This window comes from Alligator mississippiensis, chromosome 5 (assembly GCF_030867095.1).
Source record: "Alligator mississippiensis isolate rAllMis1 chromosome 5, rAllMis1, whole genome shotgun sequence".
Taxonomy (NCBI): Eukaryota; Metazoa; Chordata; order Crocodylia; family Alligatoridae; genus Alligator; species Alligator mississippiensis.
The window spans coordinates 136,656,623-136,680,205 of record NC_081828.1 but is presented as its reverse complement, the minus strand read 5'-3'; the positions used below and the strand labels follow the sequence as shown (position 1 = coordinate 136,680,205).

The 23,583-nt window shown below is 44.1% G+C and overlaps 2 protein-coding genes across 5 annotated transcripts in view; one reads left to right on the top strand and one right to left on the bottom strand.

Moving 5' to 3' along the window:
• EXOSC7 (exosome component 7) overlaps positions 1 to 7,051 on the bottom strand; it is a 30,952-nt gene extending 23,901 nt beyond the window's left edge. For 2 of the 3 annotated variants that reach the window (XR_009462562.1, XR_009462563.1), the window contains exons 1-3: positions 6,820 to 7,051; positions 2,366 to 2,467; positions 1,602 to 1,696 (exon numbers count right to left, since the gene is read on the bottom strand). Coding sequence is in view for 1 of the 3 variants with exons in the window: in XM_006276145.4 (XP_006276207.1) it covers positions 1,602 to 1,696; positions 2,366 to 2,467; positions 6,820 to 6,876 (254 nt within the window). In the remaining 2 variants the exon portion in view is untranslated. The remainder of the gene's footprint in view (positions 1 to 1,601; positions 1,697 to 2,365; positions 2,468 to 6,819) is intronic. The other variant, XM_006276145.4, reaches the window with a different exon arrangement.
• A 4,107-nt stretch (positions 7,052 to 11,158) lies between these two features.
• The window catches only part of ZDHHC3 (zinc finger DHHC-type palmitoyltransferase 3), a 43,191-nt gene continuing 30,766 nt past the window's right edge, over positions 11,159 to 23,583 (top strand). The window contains exon 1 of one of the 2 annotated variants that reach the window (XM_019483516.2): positions 11,159 to 11,360. The gene's annotated coding sequence lies outside the window, so the exon portion shown is untranslated. The remainder of the gene's footprint in view (positions 11,361 to 23,583) is intronic. The other variant, XM_006276146.4, reaches the window with a different exon arrangement.

The following is a 23,583-nucleotide window of genomic DNA, read 5'->3' as shown; positions in this document are numbered from 1 at the left end:
CCCCCCCCTTCCCTTAAGGGGCTGATTATCTCATACCTTCTTACTGCAAGATTTTCTTTTGTTGCAGTTGTCCTCTGAAACGACTGTTGGCCAGTGCCAGTGGCCAGAGACAAGAAACCGAACTAGGCCAACTAAACCTGTCCAGAATTTCTTGTTTTGAAGGACATGAAAGGAGCATAGAGGCGGGAGGCCAGTAGAGCAGTGAGGAATTTCCTCAGCCTGGGCAACTTGTACTCATATATAGCTATGAAGGCTGAAAAAGAACCCCATTCTTGGAGAAAATAATAGTCTTCCAGTATTAAGAACTGAGAAAGAAATTTCTCAGCTGTTTAGACATCTAGCATAAAAGTAACAATACCAAATAACAGTTGACTTTCTTTATTAAAATTATATGTACAACAGTTACCTCAAGAAATTCCCAGTGTCTACTTTCTGATCCATACAAGTCCATGAACAATGTCTACTGTCCCTACCTAAATGGCAGCATGTTAAATTCATAATCACACTGAGATGTCACTGTGTTGGTCCTTAAAACATGGCACCTTGGACTCTTGGGCTCTCTCTAGTCCCTTTCATAAATCAACAACCAGAAATGTGAGTATAAACCAGTAATCCTTGATCTGGGTGCTAGAAGATTCCTTTAGGGATGCTGAACAATATTAGCACTGTTAGGTACACAAAACCAAACAATTCACAAGATAAAACCAGAGATTTCAAATAGGAATTGATGAAGTCTTTCTGGGTTCTTTGCGACAAAAAGATATTATATTATTTTCCTGTAGTCATTGTTCCCTATTATTTTACCATAGTGGTGCTCTATTAACAACAACAAAAAAAACACAGAAAAAAACCCCCCAAACTCCAAAATAGTTACGGAAGGGTACCTTAACTCTAAAAAGATTGAGACTTACTGGTTTAAGCAATTCTTCATTTACATCTGAGAAAGCAAGAAACAATGGTTTTTAGCTCACGGAACAAACTGTGCTTTATCAAAAACAATTTAATTAAATCTGTCTCAAGGCAGCCAAGTGACATATCCTTAATACACAGAGTGGATTAAACTGCTACTGAGAGTCCAAAAATAAAGATTTCACCTATTTTTCCATTGTTTTAAAGTGACAGTGTACATCTGAAATCTAACAATTTTTAGAAGCAGTTTTTAGGTACCATACCTAGCCCTGACTCAGTTTTCCAATTATTGCGGTCTTGTTTTTACAAATTTCTGATTTGGGACAGGGGAGGAATAAATATATACATTTTATCCGCTTTGCTGCTACATGAAAGATCTGCAGAGCACAGAGAGAACTGGTGGACAATATACAAACACAAACATCTCTTCTGTTTTCTTAAGAGTTACAGTAATTGTGTGCTTTAGCAGATATTTATCAAGGTAACACTGGCTAGTTTTTGTTTGGTTCAGAGAATCATACCAGTGAGGCAGGAGTAGCAATACAAATTCTATAATCTACAAAAGCAATACAATAGCTTGCTTCCCCTATGCAGAGCAGGCTGAAAAAAGGAGTTTACTGAAGTTCAACAGTTTTTTCTGACTTGTTTACTCAAAATTTGGGGTTAATTCCCTTTTCTGACATTATACTGACCAATCGACAAAGAATTCCAGGTAACCTTCATCTGGTTTCTCCAGTTTTGGCGTTCCCATTTCAGCTTTGACTCCTACCAAGATGTCAGTGTGGCCCTGTTAAAACGAACACTCAATTCAACCAGAAATATACTCCAAGGAAGTTGCTTCTAAAATGTATCCATAACAGTTTTAATAAATTACTTATTTGCATAAATTATTCTGCCATATCACATTTTGAGTCTGAGACAATATTTGCTTTAATAATTTAAAGCTTTTTGAACAGCACTGTTAATTATGAACATAAGGGCCCACAAATATTTGTCCTCCATCAATAGGACATTCTACATATCCATTTTTTCATCATTTCAGTTCCAAAATAAATACTTCCAGAACTATTATAACATTTCAAGTGATAGCTACCATCTCTTCATACAAGTCATATGCCCTAGAATAGTAATTCCACTTAACTGTAATATTAACATGGAAAATAATTCCCTCTCTATTGCTCATAGTAGTGACTTTGCTTTTGCCAGATTAAACACTATTATTTCATAGTGAAGACTTCCCCAGACTTCTATGTCTAGCTCAAGTTACACAGGCCATTCCTAAAGGATGTTCAGATAGATTTCTTTTCACTACCTCCTACATCACGAGCTCTAATTTGTGGCATTTATCAATAACAAGTTACTATACTTATAACCAGGTCATAGACTTGAATTCAGTATCACAGCAGTTTCAGAATCTTCACCACCAATATGTACAACTCCCAGAATCTGTACTTACAAGCTTCACCCTTGCAGATCCACTTGTGTTTGATACCACATCTGTTTCTACTTCAATGCATCTATAGTCTTCACAGCCACGGCCATCTACCCGAAGATCCTCCTAAACATTAAAACCAACACAGCTTTGTTAAGCAGCACCAATCCACCTTTAAAAGAAAAGCCCCCAAAAAAATATAAACTTCCACATTTCATCTGAGACACAGCATTAGTGGATGAAGAAAAAGGATAGTTCAGAGGTTAGCGTACTTGACTCAGCAGGGTTCAATTCCCAATTCTGCTACTAACATCTGTGTGAAATGTAAAATAGAACTGGTACAACTTCCTTTCTACTCTGCACAACTTGTTTTGTCTTGAAATTGTGCATGGGCAGAACAACTCATGTAACAAGTTCTCAGGAGCTCCAACAAGTTTGTCATCACAGAGATCATTGCAGTTCAGGGCCTTAGACTTCAAGGTCAAGGCAGCATGCTTCTTTAATATCTAGCACAACAGTGTTCTGCTCCTCAGAGCCTTCAGCTCATGAAAACGTGTGCTAAATATACTTGAAAGGCAGGGTAGCTAAGCCTGGCTTCCTTTTCATAGTACCTGATGAAGTGCACTTCAACTTGTGCTAAATATATGGGAAAGGGAGGCTAGTTTTGCATCTTGTAGACTCAGCCATGTGTGTGTGTACATGCATGCAGGCACATGTGCAGAATTCTGTGAGCCTACAAGGTGCACGGCTACCCTGCCTTTCCCATATATTTAGCACAAGCTTTTGTGAGCTGAACTGCACTTCATCAGTTGCTGTGAAAAGCCTGGCATCCTGAAGTGAGCTTCAGCTCACAAAAGCTTGTGGTAAATCACAGAACTATACAAAATTAGGGTTGGAGGAAGGGGCTGTCAGGTCATCTAGTCCAAACAGCTGCTCAAAGCAGGATGATCCCCAACTAGATCATTCCAGCCAGGGCTTTGTTGCACCGGGCCTTAAAAACCTCCAAGGATGAAAATTTCACCACCTCTCTAGGTAACCTGTTCCAGTGCTTCACCAACACCCTGGTGAGAAAGCTTTTCCTAATATCCAACCTAAATCTCCCTTGTTGCAACTTGAGACCACTGCTCCTTGTTCTGCCATCTGCCACCATTGAAAACAGTCTAGCTCAGGGGCGGACAATTATTTCAGGCGGAGGGCCAATTACCCAGTTTTGGCAAGCTGTCAAGGGCCACACAGGTAGCCCCGCTCCTTGACAGGTGCCCTGCCCCCTGGTCACCATCTTGGGACCAATGTCCCAATGTCTCAGGGCCAGTGCCGGTGAGGCCCAGAGCAGGGAGCAGGCTGGCAGGGGTCTGTGGAGCTGGATTGGGCTGCACCAGCAGGGAGTGGGGAGCTGGCCTGGCTCCACAGAGCCCCTGCTACCCGGGACCCCTGTATTCCTGCTGTCCTGCTCTGGGCCCTGCCGGCACTGGCCCCAGGACACCAGTGTGGGCCCTGTGTACCCGCTCACTCCCAGTGCCCCCTAAGCCCCATGGTACAGGCAGGGAGCAGTGTACAGCCCCGACCCCCTGCTCCATGGCAGGGAATGAGCTGGCGCTGCGTGTGGGGGAAAAGCAGGCCCCCTCCCCTGCCCCCAGGGCACGGGGCATGGGGCAGGGAAGGGGCTGCTTTTCCCGTGCTCAGCACCAGCTTGTAACCTACCCCTGCTACCAGCTGGGGCCCCACACTGGTTCCAGGCTCACCCGTCGGGGCTGTGCCTTGGTGGCAGCAGCTGCAGCCCCCCCTGCTTGCTGAGCCGAGCGGTGTTTACCACCACTGCCTCTGGGCTGCCTAGTGCGGAAGCTCTGGGCAGGGGGCGGGGTGGGCACAGCTGCTGCCACTGTGCACAGCCCCAAAGGGCAAGCCCAGAACTGGCGCGGGACCCAGGCTGGCAGTGGGGGTGGGTTACAAGCTGGTGCTGAACGCAGCACCAAGGGACAAGAGTGGGGACAAGAGGCCCCTCCCTCACTCTGTGCCTGATGCCCTGCACCACAGCTGTTCACAGTCTGCGTGGGGCTGCCTTTGCCTGCTCAGGACAGCTCTGTGCGGGCTGCAAGCAGCTGCAGCAGGGAGCACTGCCCATGGGGCTGGGGAGGGACCACTTTTCTCCAGGCTCCTTCCCTGCCCTCCCCCACACCCCTTACCTGAGGTTCTGGCCAGTGCAGCCACATGGTCCCAGGTCAGAAGCCCCTGCTGGGGCAGGAGCCCACTGGGCTTCCCCTGGGACCTACTGGCCCTGGTTCCAGTTACTCTTGACATGAACTAAAGACAGATAAATATTAATTTTCTAAATTTTTTAGGAGCCCCATGGGCTGGATAGAATGGCCTCATGGGCCGGATCCGGGCCATGGGCCATATTTTGTCCATCCCTGGTCTAGCTCCATCCTCTTTGGAACCACCCTTCAAGTAGTTAAAGGCTGCTATAAAATCCCCCCTCAGTCTTCTCTTCTGCAGACTAAATACACCCAGCTCCCCCAGCTTCTCTTCAAGTCCTGTGCCCCAGCCCCCTAACCATTTTCACTGTCCTCCACTGAACTCTCTCCAACTTGTCCATATCCTTTCTGTAGTGGGAAGCCCAAAACCGAACACAATACTCCAGAGGTGACCTCACCAGTGCTGAAGAAGCAAATAATCACTTCCTTCAATCTGCTGGTAACACTCCTACTACTGCAGACCAGGATGCTGTTAGCCTCCTTGGCAACAAGGGCACACTGTTGGCTCATATCTAAATATACATAAAAAGTGGGATAAAAATGTATGTTGAGAGGTTTTCACCTTGTAGACTCACGAAACTGGATGCGCACATGCATGCATGTGCATACATACTTTGGTGAGTCTACGAGATGCAGGGTGAGTCACATATATTTCTACTATGCCTGTAATATATTTAGCACAAATCTACCCTGCCTTTCATGTATATTTAACACAAGCTTTCATGAGCTAAAGTGCACTTTTATCAGACACTGTGAAAAGTAGAGGTGCACTAATATATCAGCTGCATTTCAGATTGGCACCGATAAAAAAGAAGTTTACATTATCAGCTATTGGCTTTTTTTGGTCCGGTGCATCTGATAAAGTTCACTGATAAATATAATAATTATGCCTTCTGGCCAGGACTCCCTTACGCCGCGTACATATGCATGGCCACACGCATACACATGGCCAGGAATGTGGCCGGGCAGCCTGGAGAGCAGCTCCCTGCAAGTAAATCTATGGTGGGCGGGAAGAGCATGGGGGAGGGAGATCAAGGCCCTCATGGTGAGGGAGGGAGTGGGGCAGGAATTAGGGATGCTGCCCAGCCAGAGCAGTGAATGGGACCTGGGGCAAGGGCAAGACGGAGCTATGGGTGACTCGTCCAAGGAATGTGTGGGGGGAGGGGTGGGATGGCTCCCCATCACTGTGCAAGCCCCAGAGAGGGCATTGTGGGGTCATGTGTCCCTCCAGATTTGTGCGTAGGGCGGATGCAGGCTGCCTGTTGTGGGCTCAGGGCTCTCTGCCCTGCTGCCTTTTCCCCAGGAGCCCTGCACCTCCCGGCAGCAGTGAGGGTGGCAAATTGTGAGGCCAGCGTGAGGCTCCCAGGCAAAGGCAGCAGAGTGGAGAGCCCCGAGCCTGCAGTGGGCAACCTGCATCCAACCTTGCCCTGCTTGGCTCTGCTCTGGGCTTAAAAAGGGTGGCAGTGGCACTTGAACTAAAGCTCATTTGATGAGCTTTAGTTCAAATGCCCCCACCACCATTTTTCAGCACTAGGATGCTGATACCCTGGACAAGCCACTTGCGGCTCTGTCCCACTCCATGCCCCAGGTCCTAGTCACTGATTTGGATGGGCAGTGCCGCAAGCCCCAGCCCCGCTCCCTCCTTCACCTTGGGGGTCTTGATCTGCCCCGCTCCTTCCCTTCCCCTCCAGACTTACCTGCAGGGCGCTGCTCTCTAGACCACCCAGCTGTGCTCCTGTAAATCACTTATTAAGTCAGTAACATCCGACATGCCTGGTGAATAATTAACTATGGGTAACAGCTAATAAAGTCTTTATTGGTGCACCCCTAGTGAAAAGCCTGGCTTCTTTTTCATAGCACTTTATGAAGCACACTTCAGCTAATGAAACCTTGTGATGCCTAGATGTGAAAGGCAGGGCAGCTTTCACCAAAGCAAGCCTACCTATGCCCACGTGCACACACACAGGTTTGTGAGCCTTCAAGGTGCACAGCCCCGGCGCCCTCCCCCACTATTTAGCGCACCACCGCCCTCCCTCACAAGACAAAGCCCAGGACTGCAGAGAGCAATCCCCTGCGCCTAAACCAGTCCGCCCACGGGGTCTCTTCGCGCCCCTGAAGGCCACACGGAGTGAGAGCCAGGAGCGGGCACCTCCATGGGGCTGGGAGGGGGGAAGCGGCGCTCCGGGAGCAGCGAGGCGGAGCTACTGGGGGAGGGGAGCCCGTTACCTGGATCCCGTGCACGACATAAACCTTCTCCGCCTCGCTCAGCACCACAGACGCCATGCCCCGCGCCGGCTCGTAAACACTTCCGGCTCACTGCGGATGCCGTCATCAAAACGCAACGAAGTTCCTCGAACCCTTGTCAGCCGACGTGAGGCACAGCATCGGGTGTACGTAACTTCCACCCCGTGACGCGTGGTGGAACGACTGACGCCCCCTGCGTCACAGGCTCTCCCGCCTCAAGGAACTGTGAGGAGTGAGGCACTAACTGGGCGCATGCGCAGGGAAAGTTGAGGGTTTGCGCATGCGCATCCGTGTTACTTGGAAAAACGTATGTGCGTATAGGTGGCGGCTGAGCACACGCGGTTTACCTGCCTACCACCGTAATGGCGCATCGTAGTCTCTGAGCGCTAATCCACTGAGTGCATAACATAGAAACCAGTGTGAGAGCCTGCAGTGCTGGCTGGGCAGGCTCAGGGGGCAGTGCAAGATACCACATTTACCCAAAGAGCCCTGTTTACCCTGATCTTAGATCAACACAGCTACCCCCTGCAGCTATGCACAGCAGCACTCAGCTTGTCCCTGTCTCTGGAGGGGGGACAAGAAATGAATCTTAAGCCAGCAGCTTCACCTGCTGCATCTCTTGATGGAGGTGCAGCCTGCACTGAGTCACGGTGCGGGTGAGTCACATAGAAGGTGCATGCGTGCACACACCCCAGGGACACTGAAAGAACATGGTGATTACAAAGACAATGCCTCAAAGTGGGGAGATGGCAGAATTTTAACACTGATGCAGGAGATCCTATGGGTCACCTCATTTATGCTTCTCACAGGTCAGGTAGTCTAACTGATTTCCTTCTTGGGTGTTTCTTGAGCCCTGGTCAAAGGGACTTGTATTTTGGACATCTAAAGACCTTATATAATAGGGGGGTGGGGTGTCCAAGGTGTCTCAAACTGGGGGGACCTAAAAGTAGTAAATAGGTCTGACCGTAATTTCTCAGACTTGGTTCCTCAGTGATGGAACTGGGGATAATAATACCCAATAATTTCCTTAAAATAAGTTCATTTAAGCATACCATGCGCTTACATGCCATATGCAACACTATAGCAGCTATAGGAAGCCCCCTTTTTTGAGTCCTAGTGACAAGGTATTTAGCAGAATTTGCAGTTTTGTTGGAATATGACAGGGCTGCGCCATAAGCACTTCTGTTATGGCCTACAGGAAACCCTAGATGGAAATTATGGCTCTGTCTTCAGAGCAGCGCTTGAATTGGGTGTGACAAATCAAACACAGGGATTCAAACTGAACTAAAAGGAGAAGTAGTGAATAGCTCATCCAATGAGCTCTGTCTTTTTGGGTACTTCTGCTTCTCATGTCGTGTCTGAGGTTGTTGATGAGAGGTATTTAGCTGAATTTGCATGTTCATTAGAATCTGGCAGGGCTGCAATGTGAGCACCTCTGCTATGGCCAGTCTGCTATTTTGGGCACGGGATGAGGCAGGCAGTCATCTGGAATACATAGTATAGAACCATAGAGCAGTAGGGCTGAAAGGGACCTCCAGAGGTCATTTAGTCCAACCCCCCTGCCTGAGGCAGGATCGTTCCTATCCAAACCACCCTATACAAACCATAATCTAAACTCTACGTAAGACTACCATCAACCCTGAAGGAATACAGACCCAGCACCCTAACCTGGCACAGAAATGTTCTCAATGTAGATTCAAGAGATTGGGACTAGAGGGCTACAGAGAAAGACAAACTTCCACAGTCCAAACCAACCTGATCATGGGGTAAAATTCCTTCCTGACCCCAAATATGGCGATCAATTTGACCCTGAGCAGAAGAATAAGATGCTCTAGCCAGGAAGCTGTAATTAGAGCTAGTGACTGTCATAACGATACAGGCACCATCGGGCTGCTAAACTGAGCTTCGACAGGTTACCTTCATTCGGAATTTCCTACATTTTGAGCATTTTGACTTTGCAACCTTAACATTCTTTTAACATAGGGTTTTTTGAGGGGGACATCATGTATGTGTTTTTTTAATCTTCAAGGAGTAGCATACTGTGGTTAGCATTTTTGTGATACTGTCAAAAGAAGCTTTCTTATCTACTGAGCATGAGCAAAGTGCAGTATTTCAAAGGTTTAGAACTTCAGTGTTGGCAACTCATGATTTTTGGCGTTGCTCTTAAAGTCTATGCTTTGGGGATGCGAAAACCGGGGGGGGGGGGGGTGCGCGTGCGTGTGTGTGAGAGCTAAGGTTTTTGTATTCCCAAACCCTAGACTTTAACAGCAATGCCAAAAATCATGAGAGTTGGCAACACTGGAACTTGGCCAGCTTTGGGCAGGTTTCTCACAGTGGTTTTTCATCTCCTTCCCCCAAATCTGAGGGACAGAGGAGGTTTCAAAGAAAAGGTTGCCAGGTTCTGCATTTTTTTTAACATGGGCCAAACAGCAATATGTATTGTCCTTCCCTATTGTTCTTACGAGTTGCTGCTAAGAACCTGGGTGTAACATGGGGGCATCCATGTGCACAAACCCATGTGTGTTTGCACATACGTGTCTATTTTTTGTTTCCCAGGAGCACCTAAATGAGTCAGGGATGCTCCTGCCTTTGAGCAAGGGGCTGGACTACATAAACTCAAGTGGTACCTCCACATGATCTTAAATGCTCCAGTGCAACTGATCAAGACTCCATTCTACTAGACACCATCCAGCCAGAAAAGCCAGCCCCTGCTTGACCGCTATTACAATTTAAATAGAATTTTATCTTGCTCAAGGCCAAATCTGTTCCAAATTCAACAGGGCAAGGCCCAATAGTCAAGTTCCAAAATTCAACTGAGCAGAACTTAATCGGCAAGTCTGTGTGGCTCGACCACAGAGCAAGTATCCTCCCTCCCAGACTTATCTGTCTGGGGCTTTGGATATTCCCAAAATCCAGGCAGGTGTCCTATGTGCAAGCTCCAGGCCCAGAAGCCCCAGGTTCAAATGCCCCCATGTCCCACTTGATCTTAGCCAAAAGGCCAAGAAACAATATTTAAATAAATACAATAGCAGGTAAGGGGGAAATGCAAGAAATAAGCAGAATGGGTCAGGCACAGCCATATTTCCTCAGGCCTTGTATTGCTTGTGGGGGAAATCAACAGAGCAGTTAACACACATCTTCTTGCAGCTTCAGAGCCCTGCTCTAGCCTTGGGGAAGCTCCCAGCTCTCAATGGACTCTTAGTCCCTCAAGCTGGGGAGGCAGAGACAGCTGGGTGTGATGCTTGGGCAGCTGCATCAGGGCAATGCCTTCCTTGCCATACACAGCTCTGCCACGAGGCTGTCTGCACCTGAGCCCAGGTGAGGCCTTGCTGCTGTGGCATCCAGGCAAACAGGTCCACAGAGGCCAAGAGGACATGGCTCCGGCCATGATGCAAATGTGGTCTCCTTATTCCTGGTCCCTTGTTCCCGGTTCCTTTCTCAAAGCTAATCTTTGCGCACTTAAAGGTCGGGAGTAATGAATTCAGTGTGCTCAAGAGTTTGATTTTCCCCCAAAATGTCTGTTGACTAATTGAAATGTAAAATAATATTAAGAACATAGGCCTGAATGAGGAGCTGAGAGGAGGCCGTGGGGCATGTAAAATAACATCACCTATGTCCCGTGGGCTCCTTTTAGCTCCTCATTCAGACCGACATACTTGATACTATTTTACATTGTGATTGATTTGTCAATAGACACTTGGATGCAATTCCAGCTCTGGAGTGGATCGAATTCATCGCTCCGGACCTCTAGCTGCGTAAAGATGAGCCTGGGAACAGGGACTGGGAGTAAGAGACTGGAAGCAGCATTGCCAGGTTTTAAATATGACTGTATTGTAAGCTCAGAATTACTGCATTTGCTGAACAATTATGCAAACAAGTCTTTTTCTTATTTACTTTGCATTGCATTAAGTGGCCAGGGAGGGAGCGCAGAAGTGGATCATCTAAAGCTGAAGCATTTCATTTCTACCCCTACCGCCCAGCAAACAGCCGTAAAAAAAAAGAAAAGTGCTGACCCCAAACCCAAAAGTGGGTCGAGGCTCTCTGAGAGCAACTTGGCTCTTCGATACGCGGCATCCAGGTCCTTTTTTGTGCCCGAAAGCTTGCAATTAAAGATATTTTTTTTGGCGGGCTAATAAAAGACACCACCTCTGCTACGAGTCCCGATTGCCTTTTCCTGTAGGCCACTGCGGCCAGGACCCGGCTATCGGGCTTTTGGAGCGCGTAAGCTCCCGCGGACCGCGCGCGGGGGCCAGAGGGGGAGCTGCGGCCGAGCTGACAGGGCAGGGGGAGGCGCCACCGCCGCCGCGTGGGGCCGGGCCGGGCCGGGCCGGGCCGGGCCGGGCCGGGCGGTGTGGCGTTTCCCGGCGCGGCTGCTTCCTGGACCGGCGGATGGGGAACAGGAGGTACCGCAGCGGGGCCCCGCGCCCTGCCTCCCCGGGCGGATGGGAGCCGGCGGAGGGCGGCTGCAGGCGGCGGCCTGGAGCGGCGCAGCTCTGAGCGGGAGCGGCGGCGACGGCGGTGCGGTAGGTGGCGGCGCTGCGGCTGCGGGGAGCGAGGAGGAGCCGCCGCCAGCACCAGGCGCGGCCTTCCCGTCCGCCGTCCCCGGCCGGCAGCCTTCCTCTGCCGGCCGCTCGGCCCCTGAGTCCGGCGCGGCGGGCGCTGCAGCTCCTCCTGCCCAGAGCCAGCAGCCAGGCCTGCCCCGCCCCGCCCACCTGTGTCCCCAAAGTCCCCTTTATTTGCAGGCGTCAGGACAGCTAGGCTGCACCGCCCGGGGGGTGCACAAGGATTAGATGTAGAGATAGACAGATGTGCCCTGCTTTGAGCAGGGGTTGCGCTAGACGACCTCCCTTCCAGCCCTCATCTTCTACCTACCAATTTGGGGGGGGCAGGGACGGGTCGTATTGACCAGCCACACAGTTGGGATGGATGTGGGCAAGCCATCAGGGGTCACAGTGCCTTTCTGGGATGGCTGCAAGCTCACCGGTGTCCATTGCAACTGTGCAGTTAGTCCAGGAAAAGGTATCGTCCATAGGCAGCCTCACTTGTCTCATTATTATTATTATTATTATTAGCTATGATTTAGGCCTCCTGCAGTCCAGCAATGCTTGTGTCACTGAAGGCACCTTCAATTCAGCTGCCCTGCAATTTAAATCCTGGAGCCCCAGGCATTTAATTGGGTAACCAAGCATCCATGCCAAGTGCCAATGAGGTCTTTGCTTGAACCGTGAAATAAGAGCACCTCCTCTGGATCTTTTTGATGACGGAATTGAGCCTCGATGAAGCAAAGTTACAAAGTCCGGCATTGCAGTCAAACCGGGAGGGAACTTGTGGTGCTTATAGTGGAGCTGACCAATTGAAAAAGATTAGGGATAGGTCCTTTGTATGCTAATAACAAGGATTTTGATTGACTTTCTAAATGTTTTTTAATCTTTTTAGAGCTTTTCCCAGCAACAACAATAATAATAATAATAATAACAACAACATTTATGATGATGATGATATGGCAGTTCCTAATTTAAATCTTAATGTTTCTCCCTGCTTACTACAATGCTAACATTTGAGAGAACAAGTGCTCTTCTCACCTATGCTGTCCCTTTTGAATATTCCTGAGCACAATGACCAGTGGACAGCAAAAATTTAAGATTCCTCCCCCCACCCCCTCACCCCCTCTGATTTTAACTTGGATAAGATCAAGTGTATTTCCAGATATATAAATGAGTCTGTGTGCAGTTTGGATTCAAAATGATGAAGATGCAAATATCGTAGATCTGTAGGAGAAAAGTACTTTCGCTCAAATTCTAATGATATATCGTTCTGTAACGATACAGTAAAATTATTGTCTACAATAATAGGAGCCTGGGGCAAGGTTCCAGGAAGTGTGACATTTTCCTGTCCTTAATGACAGCATATGATAGCCACAAAAATGGTGTTTGTATTAATGACTATTAAACACCTCTATAAAAGTGGGGCCGCACATTTCTTTTTGTCATTGCCTTTAAGAGTGCAGCCACACATGCATTAAGGATCCAGCAGTGCAAAAGGTACAGATGCTCAAGTACAGTACTTACTACCATGAGCTTTTTTTATTTAATCAATGGGAGTTGCTTATGAGAATAAGTGCTGTACTTGGATAGAACATTTGCTAAAACTTGCCAGAGGCAAGAAGTTTGATGCAGTGAGAGCCTGAATTAGTCACTTGATCAATCTAATTTTTTCCAACTACTTTGAAGGCTTCCAGTTAATCTGTATGAGAAGTATGTTGCCATTTGTTTCATAATAAAGGTGTTATTTCAGTGTTTTGTGTAGATAAGCTATGCGTAACTACTTAATCACTTGCTCAATAATCGAAGCTACTCCAGTGAGAAGTTTCCAAGAAAAATATTTGTCTTATCTGGCTGCCATAATAGATTTTAGGAGGACAAATAACTCATTCTTAAATTCATGATTACTGTAATGACGAAGCTGTCCATCTCACCATTTTTCTATGGGTTGTTCTCTTTGAGCCAATAGAGTCTACCTGAGAGAGTAGTAGACTGAGTGAATGTGAATGTTGTTAGATTGCCTTGAAATAGATGTGAAAACTTGCCTTTTCCTTTTGATGGTAACTGTGTAGTTTCCTTTGCGTTTATCGTGGCCAGACTTCCTTGTTTGTTGTAGTATCCCAGAATACTATTTCCCCTTTTTTTGTGGTAAAACCATGACGGTTGTATTAATTGCACTTGATTTGAGCTTTGTGATGAACTGGATAAAAACCATGGGAGCAAGGGAGGCAGTGCTCTAAAAAGTGACCATTTAAAATAGTCCAGATATGACTGATGGTGCCATCCTGTTTGTTCTGTGCCCTGGATCAAACTCATCTAAGGTTTAGATTCGCTTCAGAGAAGATGAGAAATTGAAACTGTTCTAATAGGAGCTTAATGCATGAACTCTAGGAACAGATTCCTGCCATGTCATTGAAGCTGCAGTGCAGTAAGTTTTAGCAGCAAATCTTCGCAAATCATCAAATAGGTAATTAGAATGCATTTTGCAAGAAGCGCTGGGAAGCCTCTCTTCAAGAAAAGTCCTAGCATATTAAGACTATAAGGAGGGGTAAAATAAATAAAGATTGAGATGATTGAGTTAAAGACCCATTCAGACAAATGGATTAGTGCCACAGAGTGCTTACCAGTATTTTTGTTAGTGAGTTGGGTCCTTGTGTGCAGAGTAATATCATCGGTCTCATAGATGGTACCAAACAGATGGGAAGAATTAGGAGTTGCAATCAACACACTGAGGTTCAGTAAAGATAATGTGGAATAGCACTGCTAAAAAAAGGGTGAACAAAACACACAAATGTCAAATGAGAATTACAGGATGATAGTGGTACAGAGAAGAGGATCAAGGGGTTAAATGCGTGTGAAAATATCACACTGCACACTAATGCAAAAAAACTCCAAACAGTTTTATTGTTGAAGCCCAATATAATATGGACTAACTACTCTGCTGTACTTTACACTGGTTAAACCACAATTGGCAAATTACCTGTGTTCGAACACCACAGTTCAAATAGTGAGAAAATTGTTAAAAAATACCTACAGTTATGTAAAGAAACATTAGAATTAGGAAGGGGATCAATTAGTTGTGCTAGCTGAAGCTAACAAAGGAAGAAATAGCACTTTAAATTGCAATGATAAAGTTCTGTCAGACTTTTCTCTGCTTTCTACTAGACGAGTAGATTCTTGCTGGCTGGCTTGGCATCCTCAGCTAGAGCCTCTACTAGGAGTTAGTACATTTCATGGTTGCCCTTTTCCTTGAATAGACAAAATGAAGTGGTGTCAGGATGTTTCTAAAAAAAAAATCTTGTGATATTTTACATGTATTTGAGTTCTGCTGTATCTGCTTGTAGTACTTTCTATGGCCCCCACCCCTATGGCGTCTGCGCCTCTCACAGATGTTTAATATACCTACCCTTTCAATGTCTTGGTGAGAAGGAACTTTTGCCTCACAGGACTCTGAAGGGCAGAGTTCCCAAATCCCTGTCTAGCATTCTAACCACTTGGTCATTTTCTCTTTCAAATCTGTCTTTTCACTCGGTGTCCATTGTTTCATAAGAGACCTTACCTTAAACATTATTTGAAGCTGAGCTTGCAGTACCAACTTTTTAAGATTGCAGCTAAAAATCTATTTTTACTTTTCTGAGTGGCATTCTTGTATCGTTTCAGTTGCAAATTGGAGACTGAAACCATTGAACATATAAGCAGGTCTACCCCCTGCCCCCACATTTCTGTCTCTCTTGTTTGGGGAGGAGGGGTCAACTTTTTGTTTCATAGATTGTAAGGCTGGAAGAGAGCTTGGAAGATCATCAGGTCCAGCCCCCTGCATCAAGTAGGAAAGACAACTGGGGTCAAGTGACCCCAGCAAGGTGACTGTCCAGTCTCCTCTTGAAGATCTCCAGAGTAGGTGACTGTACCATCTCTGGAGGGAGCTTATTCCACAGTCTGGACACCCTGACTGCTGCTGCTGTTAGGCAGGGAGACATGATGACCAAACCCCTATGAAGTCTGTGGCTTGCTATTTTAAGTCCTGGATCAGTATCAACATGGTGGAGAAGTTTTGAAAACATTGAGGTTTCTTCTGTCCAGCTCTATATTTAGAGATAAGTGGTACACCATTAGGGCATCCCCACCAAGTGTTTTGGTCATAACTTGTGATCCATTCCTATCTCTACAAAACTTGGTCTAGGACTGGAACAATACTTTTGGTCCTTCTGCCAACTAAGTGACAATTCATAAATTATATTATGTTTTCTAGTGCCAGGATTAGGGTAGGTTAGATAGGTTTAGGTTAGATATTGGGAAAAAACTTTCTCACTAGGAGGGTAGTAAAGCACTGGAACAAGCTACTCCTAGAGACTGTGGAACCCCCATCCTTAGAGGTTTTTAAGACCTAGCTAGGCATAGCCTTGGCTGGGATGATGTAGTTGGGGCTGGTCCTGCTTTGAGCACGGGGTTGGACTAAATGACTCCTGAGGTCCCTTCCTACTTTAATTTTCTACAATTCTATGATTAGTACCCCTCTTCTGTTAGGTAGCTAACAGTACTTGCTTGAGTACTTGCTATTGCCTTAGCCATCTCTGAACCCAGAAGACCATAAGAAATAACAAACTTGTTTGTGTCCTTGTTCTTCTGAGAAAGTAAATTCAGTGTTACTTTTTATTTTTAAGTGTTACTGCAGGAGTTTGCAATGTTTTTGGCACATGCCAAAAATGCCCAACCTGACTTGTAAGATGTTGGTGTGCCAGGGTGGACTGTGGGGGAGCCGCAAAGAGCCCGATCCTAGTTGTGACAGCACAGCCCCAGCCCCTTTCCTACCATCCTCCCTGAGGTGTGTGTACGCCCACTGCCAGCAATGAGCCAGGTTGGGGCTCTTCAGACCCCGTTGCAGCTACTTGCCTTGTGTCTCAGGGCAGGCAGCGGGAAAGGGGCTGGAGCTGCACTGCCACAACAAGGATCAGGTCCCTTGCAGCTCCCCTGCCATCCATCCAAAGGTGCACATGTGCTCATCTCTGGCAGTGAGTTGAGCTGAGGCTCTGCAGACCCTGGTGCAGCCACTTGCAGTCTCCCGGCTGCTGGCCACAGCCAGCCCAGGCACTGGTCAGGCTCCTGCTGTCCACTACAGAGCCTGGGCTGCCTGCAGCAGTCAGCGGGGAGGCTGCAAGCAGCTGCACCGGGGTCTGCAGAGCTTTGGCCCAGTTCTTTGCCAGCAACAGGTGCATGCATGCCTCTGGGCGGACGGTGGGGGAGCTGTGAAGGGCCTGATCTTGTGGGAGCATAGCCCTGGCCTCTTCTCCAGCATCAGCTCCAAGGCACATGTGCTAAGTAAAATGCCTTTGTGTGCCATGCTGTGGCCTGCGTGTCAGAGGTTGCTGACCCCTTAGTGTTTAACTGCTATTTTGCAACCTGCCATAAACCTCTGTAAATATTCAAACAAAAGCCAATTGAAGTCATTGTGTTATGAATTAAGCCTTTTGTTTTTATTTTCTTTCTTTCTAGTAGATGCTGCTTACAGAATGTAGGGATTCAACATCTCACTTCCATTAGACTAAGTAACCCAGTGGTTACTTGCCAGTTTCTTCCTGAGCAAAGCAAGACAACATGCCCTGGTATATGGGGACGCAGTTAGTACTTTACAGACTACTAAATTGTAAGACAACCCTTTCTATTAAATAAATTATAATGCAGAGGAAGCTCACACTAGATAAAAGAAATTTATGTAGCTTTTAAACTCAAACTGCTACCATTTGTCCTGAGAAACAGTGTACCACAAATTTGGGCATAGAAAATGAAGCCAAGAACTATTGGCTTAATTCTTCTGTGGATTACCTTAATAAAACTGTGACTCGAGCAGAATTACTACTTATTTACACTTGTGTAAGTAAGAGAATTGGGTTCTGTCTCTTATACAACTCTGTTTCCTCAAAGTCTGTCAGATGTAGCCAGTATGCTGCTCTCAGAAGTCTCCAGATCTTATTTTCAACCTCACAGATGTCTTTTGAAGTGATTTCCACCTCCCCTCCTGTCCTCAGGGAAAAGTTCGCTTTACATATTCATATCCTAGCCCACACTTTTTTTCCAGGAATACAGAACTCTAATTAAACCTACACTCAAACCCCCATGCCTCAAAACAAAGGAAAAAACCTTGCATTCAGACAGTAGATTTTCACAAACCTGTTGAAGGCACTAAGACACAGAAGTAGCTATGTAAACACAGTTTTATGAACTATGTTATGTTTATAACATTGTCATGTTTCTCTGTTTACAGAATCTAAATTGTTATAACCAAATTAGGGAGGCTTGTTTAGTACTGTCAAAGCCAAGAGTTCAGACATTGTCACTTTGGCCTGAATTGTGATTATTTTTTCTAATTGGCTTGCCTTTTGTTTATCAGTCTCTGTTTGTGCCCTTGGATCACATCTTTGCATTTTTTTTACATTTCTAAAGGCTACAAATCTGTATTTTTTTTTTTTAATGGAAGCCAAAGCTTTGCTGTGATCACGTGACTCCAGAGAGTGAGGTCTCTAGGAAGGTTATCATGAGATTTGTGAGGAAATCACAAAAGTTGACAGCAGTGCATCACTAGACTAAGCGTCTTCACGTAGCAATAACATTGTTCTCCTATTCACAGAAATTTGATTTACAAGACTTGGAGGCAACAGTGAGATTTGCTGTCACTGGTGCATCTGTAGTACTAGGAATGATAGTAATGCCAATACAGACAGAGAAGGGTCTTTGGGTAAATCTGGTATCTTTTATAAAAGGTATCAGATTTACCCAAATAACCTTGTCTTCCTATGTTCTTAGACCAACATGGCTACAACCTTATACCCCTGTAATAAGACAGAGGTATATCTGTGTCAGTGACAGGGCACCCTGGGGTGCTGGGAGATGCTTTGAAGGGTGCACCAGGAAGTGTGAGGAGATAAGCAAATAAAGCCAGGATCAGGCTTCTGGTCTGAGGAGACAAGCAAATAAGGGCAGGCTGAAGCTCTCCCTTCCTGACTACTCCCCTGCCCCACTGCCTAACCCCTCTGTGAGGAGGTCAGCCCTGTAATTAATTAATAGATGAGTTTTTGAAATGGAGTGCTACTCAATTCACAAAAGTTATGGAGGGGTGCCTTATGTCAGAGGAGGGGTACCTTGCATCTGAAACAGTTGAGAACCACTAATTTATATAACCAAGACACCTGTGTCTTGGATACTACAAGTCTAAACAGCAAAATAGAAAAATGTCTGTGTGGAGTCCATACCACTGCTTTTTTGTTTCTTGCACCGGTAAAACCACATGACTATTAGCAAATATGGGGGGGGCAACTGCAGAAACTCCCAGTATAATGCAAGCCATTGAGTTCCCTTTCTGTTGATCGGCCAGATTTTGTCTGTCTTTAACAAAACAGCTACATACTATTAAGAGTTCTGTCTTTACATAATTATCCCTGGTGGAACTTGTTTTGGCAGTCATTCATAGTGAGAAGCATTCATGTTGCATAAAACTGGTGCAGCGAAATCACTAGTTAGCAACTAGATATACAAAAGATACAAAACAACCTCTACCACTTCTAATCACAGCATTTAGAAAATAACCAATTAGCTTTTATAGGTATAATCAATGAAGCTTTCCTTTGTGATTGTTAATTCAAACTCGTAAATATTTCCTCCCCTCCCCCAGAACATTTTAGTTTGCTCCTTGGTTGAAATATTTGTTAAAAGGATATCTGTCTTTTATTTAAATGCATGCCCTTTTTTCTTAGGAAAACACCCTTGTTTAATTGCCAGCACTATGGCAAATTATAATACATGCTTAATCTCTTTATTAATACAAAAAGTCAAACTTCAATATCATATTCATTGTTTTAGATAGTATCAGTAAATTGCTGATGTATTTCATAAAAGATGGTCCAATATCTCTACAATATTTTAAGTAAACAAAACCCCCTGAAGGATGGTCCTATAACTCAAATTAGGATCAAGTTTATATTTTGATTTGCAATCTTTCACTGTAGTTCTTTCATTATTGTCTTACTGTTTCCTTGAGGTACTGTGCCTTATGTTACACAGGTAATCCAACTAAGTCCTTGTAATGCTCTCTCTCTGTCTTTTTGAAAATCTGTGAATTTAATTATTGACAGTTGTATCACTCAAAGATTATAAGGGAAAAAATGTAAGCACTTCCAGAAGTTTAATTTTGAACAGTTTCAAATAGTGGTGGAATTAATTAATGGTTAAGGCTACAAGCTTGCACAGTTTACTCAATGTGTAGCTTAACTCATAAATAGTTTATTATTGATATTTATCCTCATCAATAGGACTGACTCTTGGCAGCAAAGTTAAGCCAAGCAGAAGTTAAAGAGAATTGGGATGTAAGGAGGTTCACTGCAACTGGCAGTATTGGGTCAAGTCAACAAGATCTCTTCAGTCAAGATGCACGTTCTGTACAGTTTAATGCAAGTTAAGCACTGAGATTTCAGCACAGGAGATGCTTTTATTTATCTCTTTGTTTATTCAGTGATTTTTTTGGTGTCATATCCTGGAGCAGTTGCAAGTCCTGAAGAAAATTTTGGTGCAGATGTATACAAAAAAGAGCAATCACTCACTTTGGCCACAGCTAAAAGCATCCATAAATGTCAAAACAGCAGGAATTGGGCTGAATCTTATTCCAGTCACACTTTTTATGTGTATATTACTTTTTAGTAGTGCCTGCTATGCTTGATGCTTTCCATATAGATAAAAAAGCATGGGCTCTCCCATAAAATTTCATAAACTAAATCAGTATGTTTATTGTCATTGATGTGCCTGGTGTGCAGAATCTTTCTGCAGGTGGCTTTGGTGAGCGTTCATTGCGATCACATGCTTTGCCCCCACCGCTCTTATTTCACTTGTTACAGGTCAGTGGTGAGTGAAGTGTTCTCATCTCTCCATTGTAAATGTAGTTCAAATGTAGTATGGTTCAGGGCAGAGCAATTAAAGAAAAGTATCCCTTTTTATTGTTGTAGATAAGAAACTCATGCCAGGTAGTATGAATAACCAGTAGTGTGTTTTTGTCCTGAAACAGGACCCACAAACATAGAAGGTAGGAATATATATTCAGGGAATGTGAAGCTAATAATGCACCCTGTAAAACACAAATGAATTCCCAAACTACTGAAATAACTGTAGGAAATAATAAATGCCCTTTCTGTTGTTTTGATACTTAAAGATTATGTCTCTGGTGCTTTGAACTGTTGTTGCTCTCTATTTACACGCTTCCAGAGGATGTGTACCTTTTGGCCAGAGTTTCTCCACTAGATACTTCTACTGGCATAGCAGTGTGTGTTTAGAGATGGGGGAGATCCTGGGAGGGGGTGGGTTGAAGAGGGGAACTTTTCTCCACTGATTAGAAGTCCAAGGGTAGAGGCAGTTAAACCAGCATAAATATGCATTTGCTAGTGCAGCTGGTTTGAAGCATACAGCAAAGGACTTTTTTGGCTGGTATAAGCAGCATCTATCTAGGAGGGCATGCCAATCCAGCTATCATGAGAAATCATTTCTAGTGCAGACTTGGCCTTACTTTCTCTCCACCTTCCATGATTCTAGTGTTTATGGACTGACTACTTATACTTTGTCCTGTCTCCTGGGGATGACTCTTAAACATGTATTAAATATTGGAGTGGATTTGATTTAAATCAAATCAATTTAAATCACTGGTCAGGAAGCCTTGACTTAATCATTGTTTTCTACAAAAAGTGCATTCTTGTTGTTTGATATAACTTTCATTTACAATATTCCCAAACGGTTTCTTTTACAGCCTGGCATGCCTTCTACCATAATAGGTTTTCCCTTCTACCATACCATTCCCTCACTAGATCTCAAACCAATGGAAAGGCTATACTCAGAGACTCATCTGTCAAGAATTCTGGAATATTCTGCTCAAAATGGTTCTCTTTTGTTTCTAGTGCCCTTCCTTCCTTGCATTTATCTCCAGACTCCTCCTCCTTGCCCAGATCTACTCCACACCCAACAATCCTCTGTTCATTTTACTTCTTGAAACTTTGCACTTTTAGAGAGAAGTAGGGGCTTGACTTTGTGTACACAAACTTGCAGAGAAACAATAGGGCTGATGGGTAGGTAATCAGGTCTGTTATCTCATCCCCATATATTGCTGTTAACAAGGATATTATCTCTGGAGATAAATGCACAGTTTGAGAACTGAAACTAAGCATCACAGAGATGTTTAATGGGATCCTCTAGATTGAGCACTGAGTCCCATTGGGTAGAGTGGTTTTCTTTAATTTTTACTAAACCATAGAAGAGCCTCTAGGAACCCCATAAAATAGATTGGGCTCCTAATACAGTCCATGTCATGTTGTGACCTATTTATAAAACTTTTTTTTAAAAGGTTACATGAATAGATTGTCTCAAATAGTATGCAATTAGAAATTATAATCCCTACTCTGTGATGATATCTTTGAGCTCTAGCATATCTTAAATCAAAAGTATCTTTATATAGGTTTAGTTTTTTTAAAGCATCTTAACAAAACAATAACAAAAATGATTAAATAAAAATATCTAATTTAAATTTTAAAAATCTGATTTTTTTAAAATTAAAGAAGTAATATCAAAAGATATGCCATAACAAATATGTCTTGCCTCTAGCTGACTTTGGCACTTTGTTGGCAGTAGGTTGTCCTTCTCCTTCCATAGCTTATTCTAGACACAAGCCCCAAAACTTTCTGGAGGCATCCTCATGAGATGTCTCAAAACCTCTGTTTCATCTTTAAGATGACCCTTTGCCTGCATCTATTTATTTATTTTCAGTTCAGTACGGTTTACAAGACAGTATTTCATTACGACTCAAACATTTTCTTTAGTAGATGGTTCCCAACAAGTGTAGAAATCCTATGTATTCACATGCAGGTATATTTAAAAGAAACAAGGTTTCTGATCTATCAATGATAGCTACTTTTGAAATAATGGTAATTTTACTTCCTTTTTTTCCCTTAAAAATAGTAGAAGTTATAAGACTTGTTTTGATACAGACTTTATGATTAAAATGGGGAACAGTAAAATAGCAAGTAATGTTTTTGCAAGTGGGAGAAACAAAATTAAAATCTCTCCTTCTTTCCAAAGCAACTAAACTGATATTTTTAATATGTTGATTTTATTTCTTTAAGAAAGTTAGTGTGCACAGATTTTGCTCTGAGATTTTTTTCACTTTTCACAGAATCATTGAGTATAATCACCTCTGAATATTAGGTGAAGTTCTAGGGTGTTGGTTGTAGCCGTGTTGGTCTAAGGACATAGGCAGACAAGATTTTTTGGGTAAATGTGATATCTTTTATTAGACCAACTAAATAGTTGGAAAAAAATGTTCTTTGCAAGCTTTTGGGCACAAAAGGTAAAGTTCTAAACATTTTCTAGTATTTAGCTTCCAATATCTTAATTCCATTTACTTAATTCTCTTAATTCCACATGTCTGGTTTGTTTTTTGTTTTTTCAAACTAAGACTTCTTACTAGCACCAGCTGATCAGATGCTCACTCCCAACATCTTATTGTCACATGCATCAAGTCCTTTTAATTAGGGACTTTTCTCTTTCACTTTGGTTTCTGAACATAACATTTCAACTTCCAGTTCAGTATCCAGTCATCTTTTTTTAATGTCACGTTTACAAACATGTACAAGCTCATCTTTGTTTGTTGGATTTAGTTAACCTTCTCAGTAATAAACTTAACCTTTGATTATGAGATTAATTTCCCTTCTATTAACTTGATCCTCTTGAAATTACAATCCACACAGCAAACTATCAGCTTCATTACTGCATAGAAATGGGTAGCTATTGGTATTGCTGTCAGCACTATACAATACTATGCATCCTTCCTTTACCATAAAGTTGCCCAAATTTGCCCATAAGTGTTGTGAGAAGTTTCATGATTTCTTAGTTTCTTCATGATTTTCTAAATAGTTGTTTTGCTACTTTTCTATAATACCCATTTTTACAAATTTTAAACCAAAAAGTAAGAGATGTATACACTTTTACCCTAGAACACTCAGCAATTTAATTTTTGAGCATACATCGCCTTCCTCCCCTGAATGGGACATAAAAATGCGGTCTTTCTAGTCAGTTTTTCTGGTGTACCTTCCAGGAAAATGAATTATCCTATTATATATAATATTAACGGCAAAAAGTTAACCTCTCATGGAAGTAAATAAGGTGCACTTGAAGGAGGTGTTAA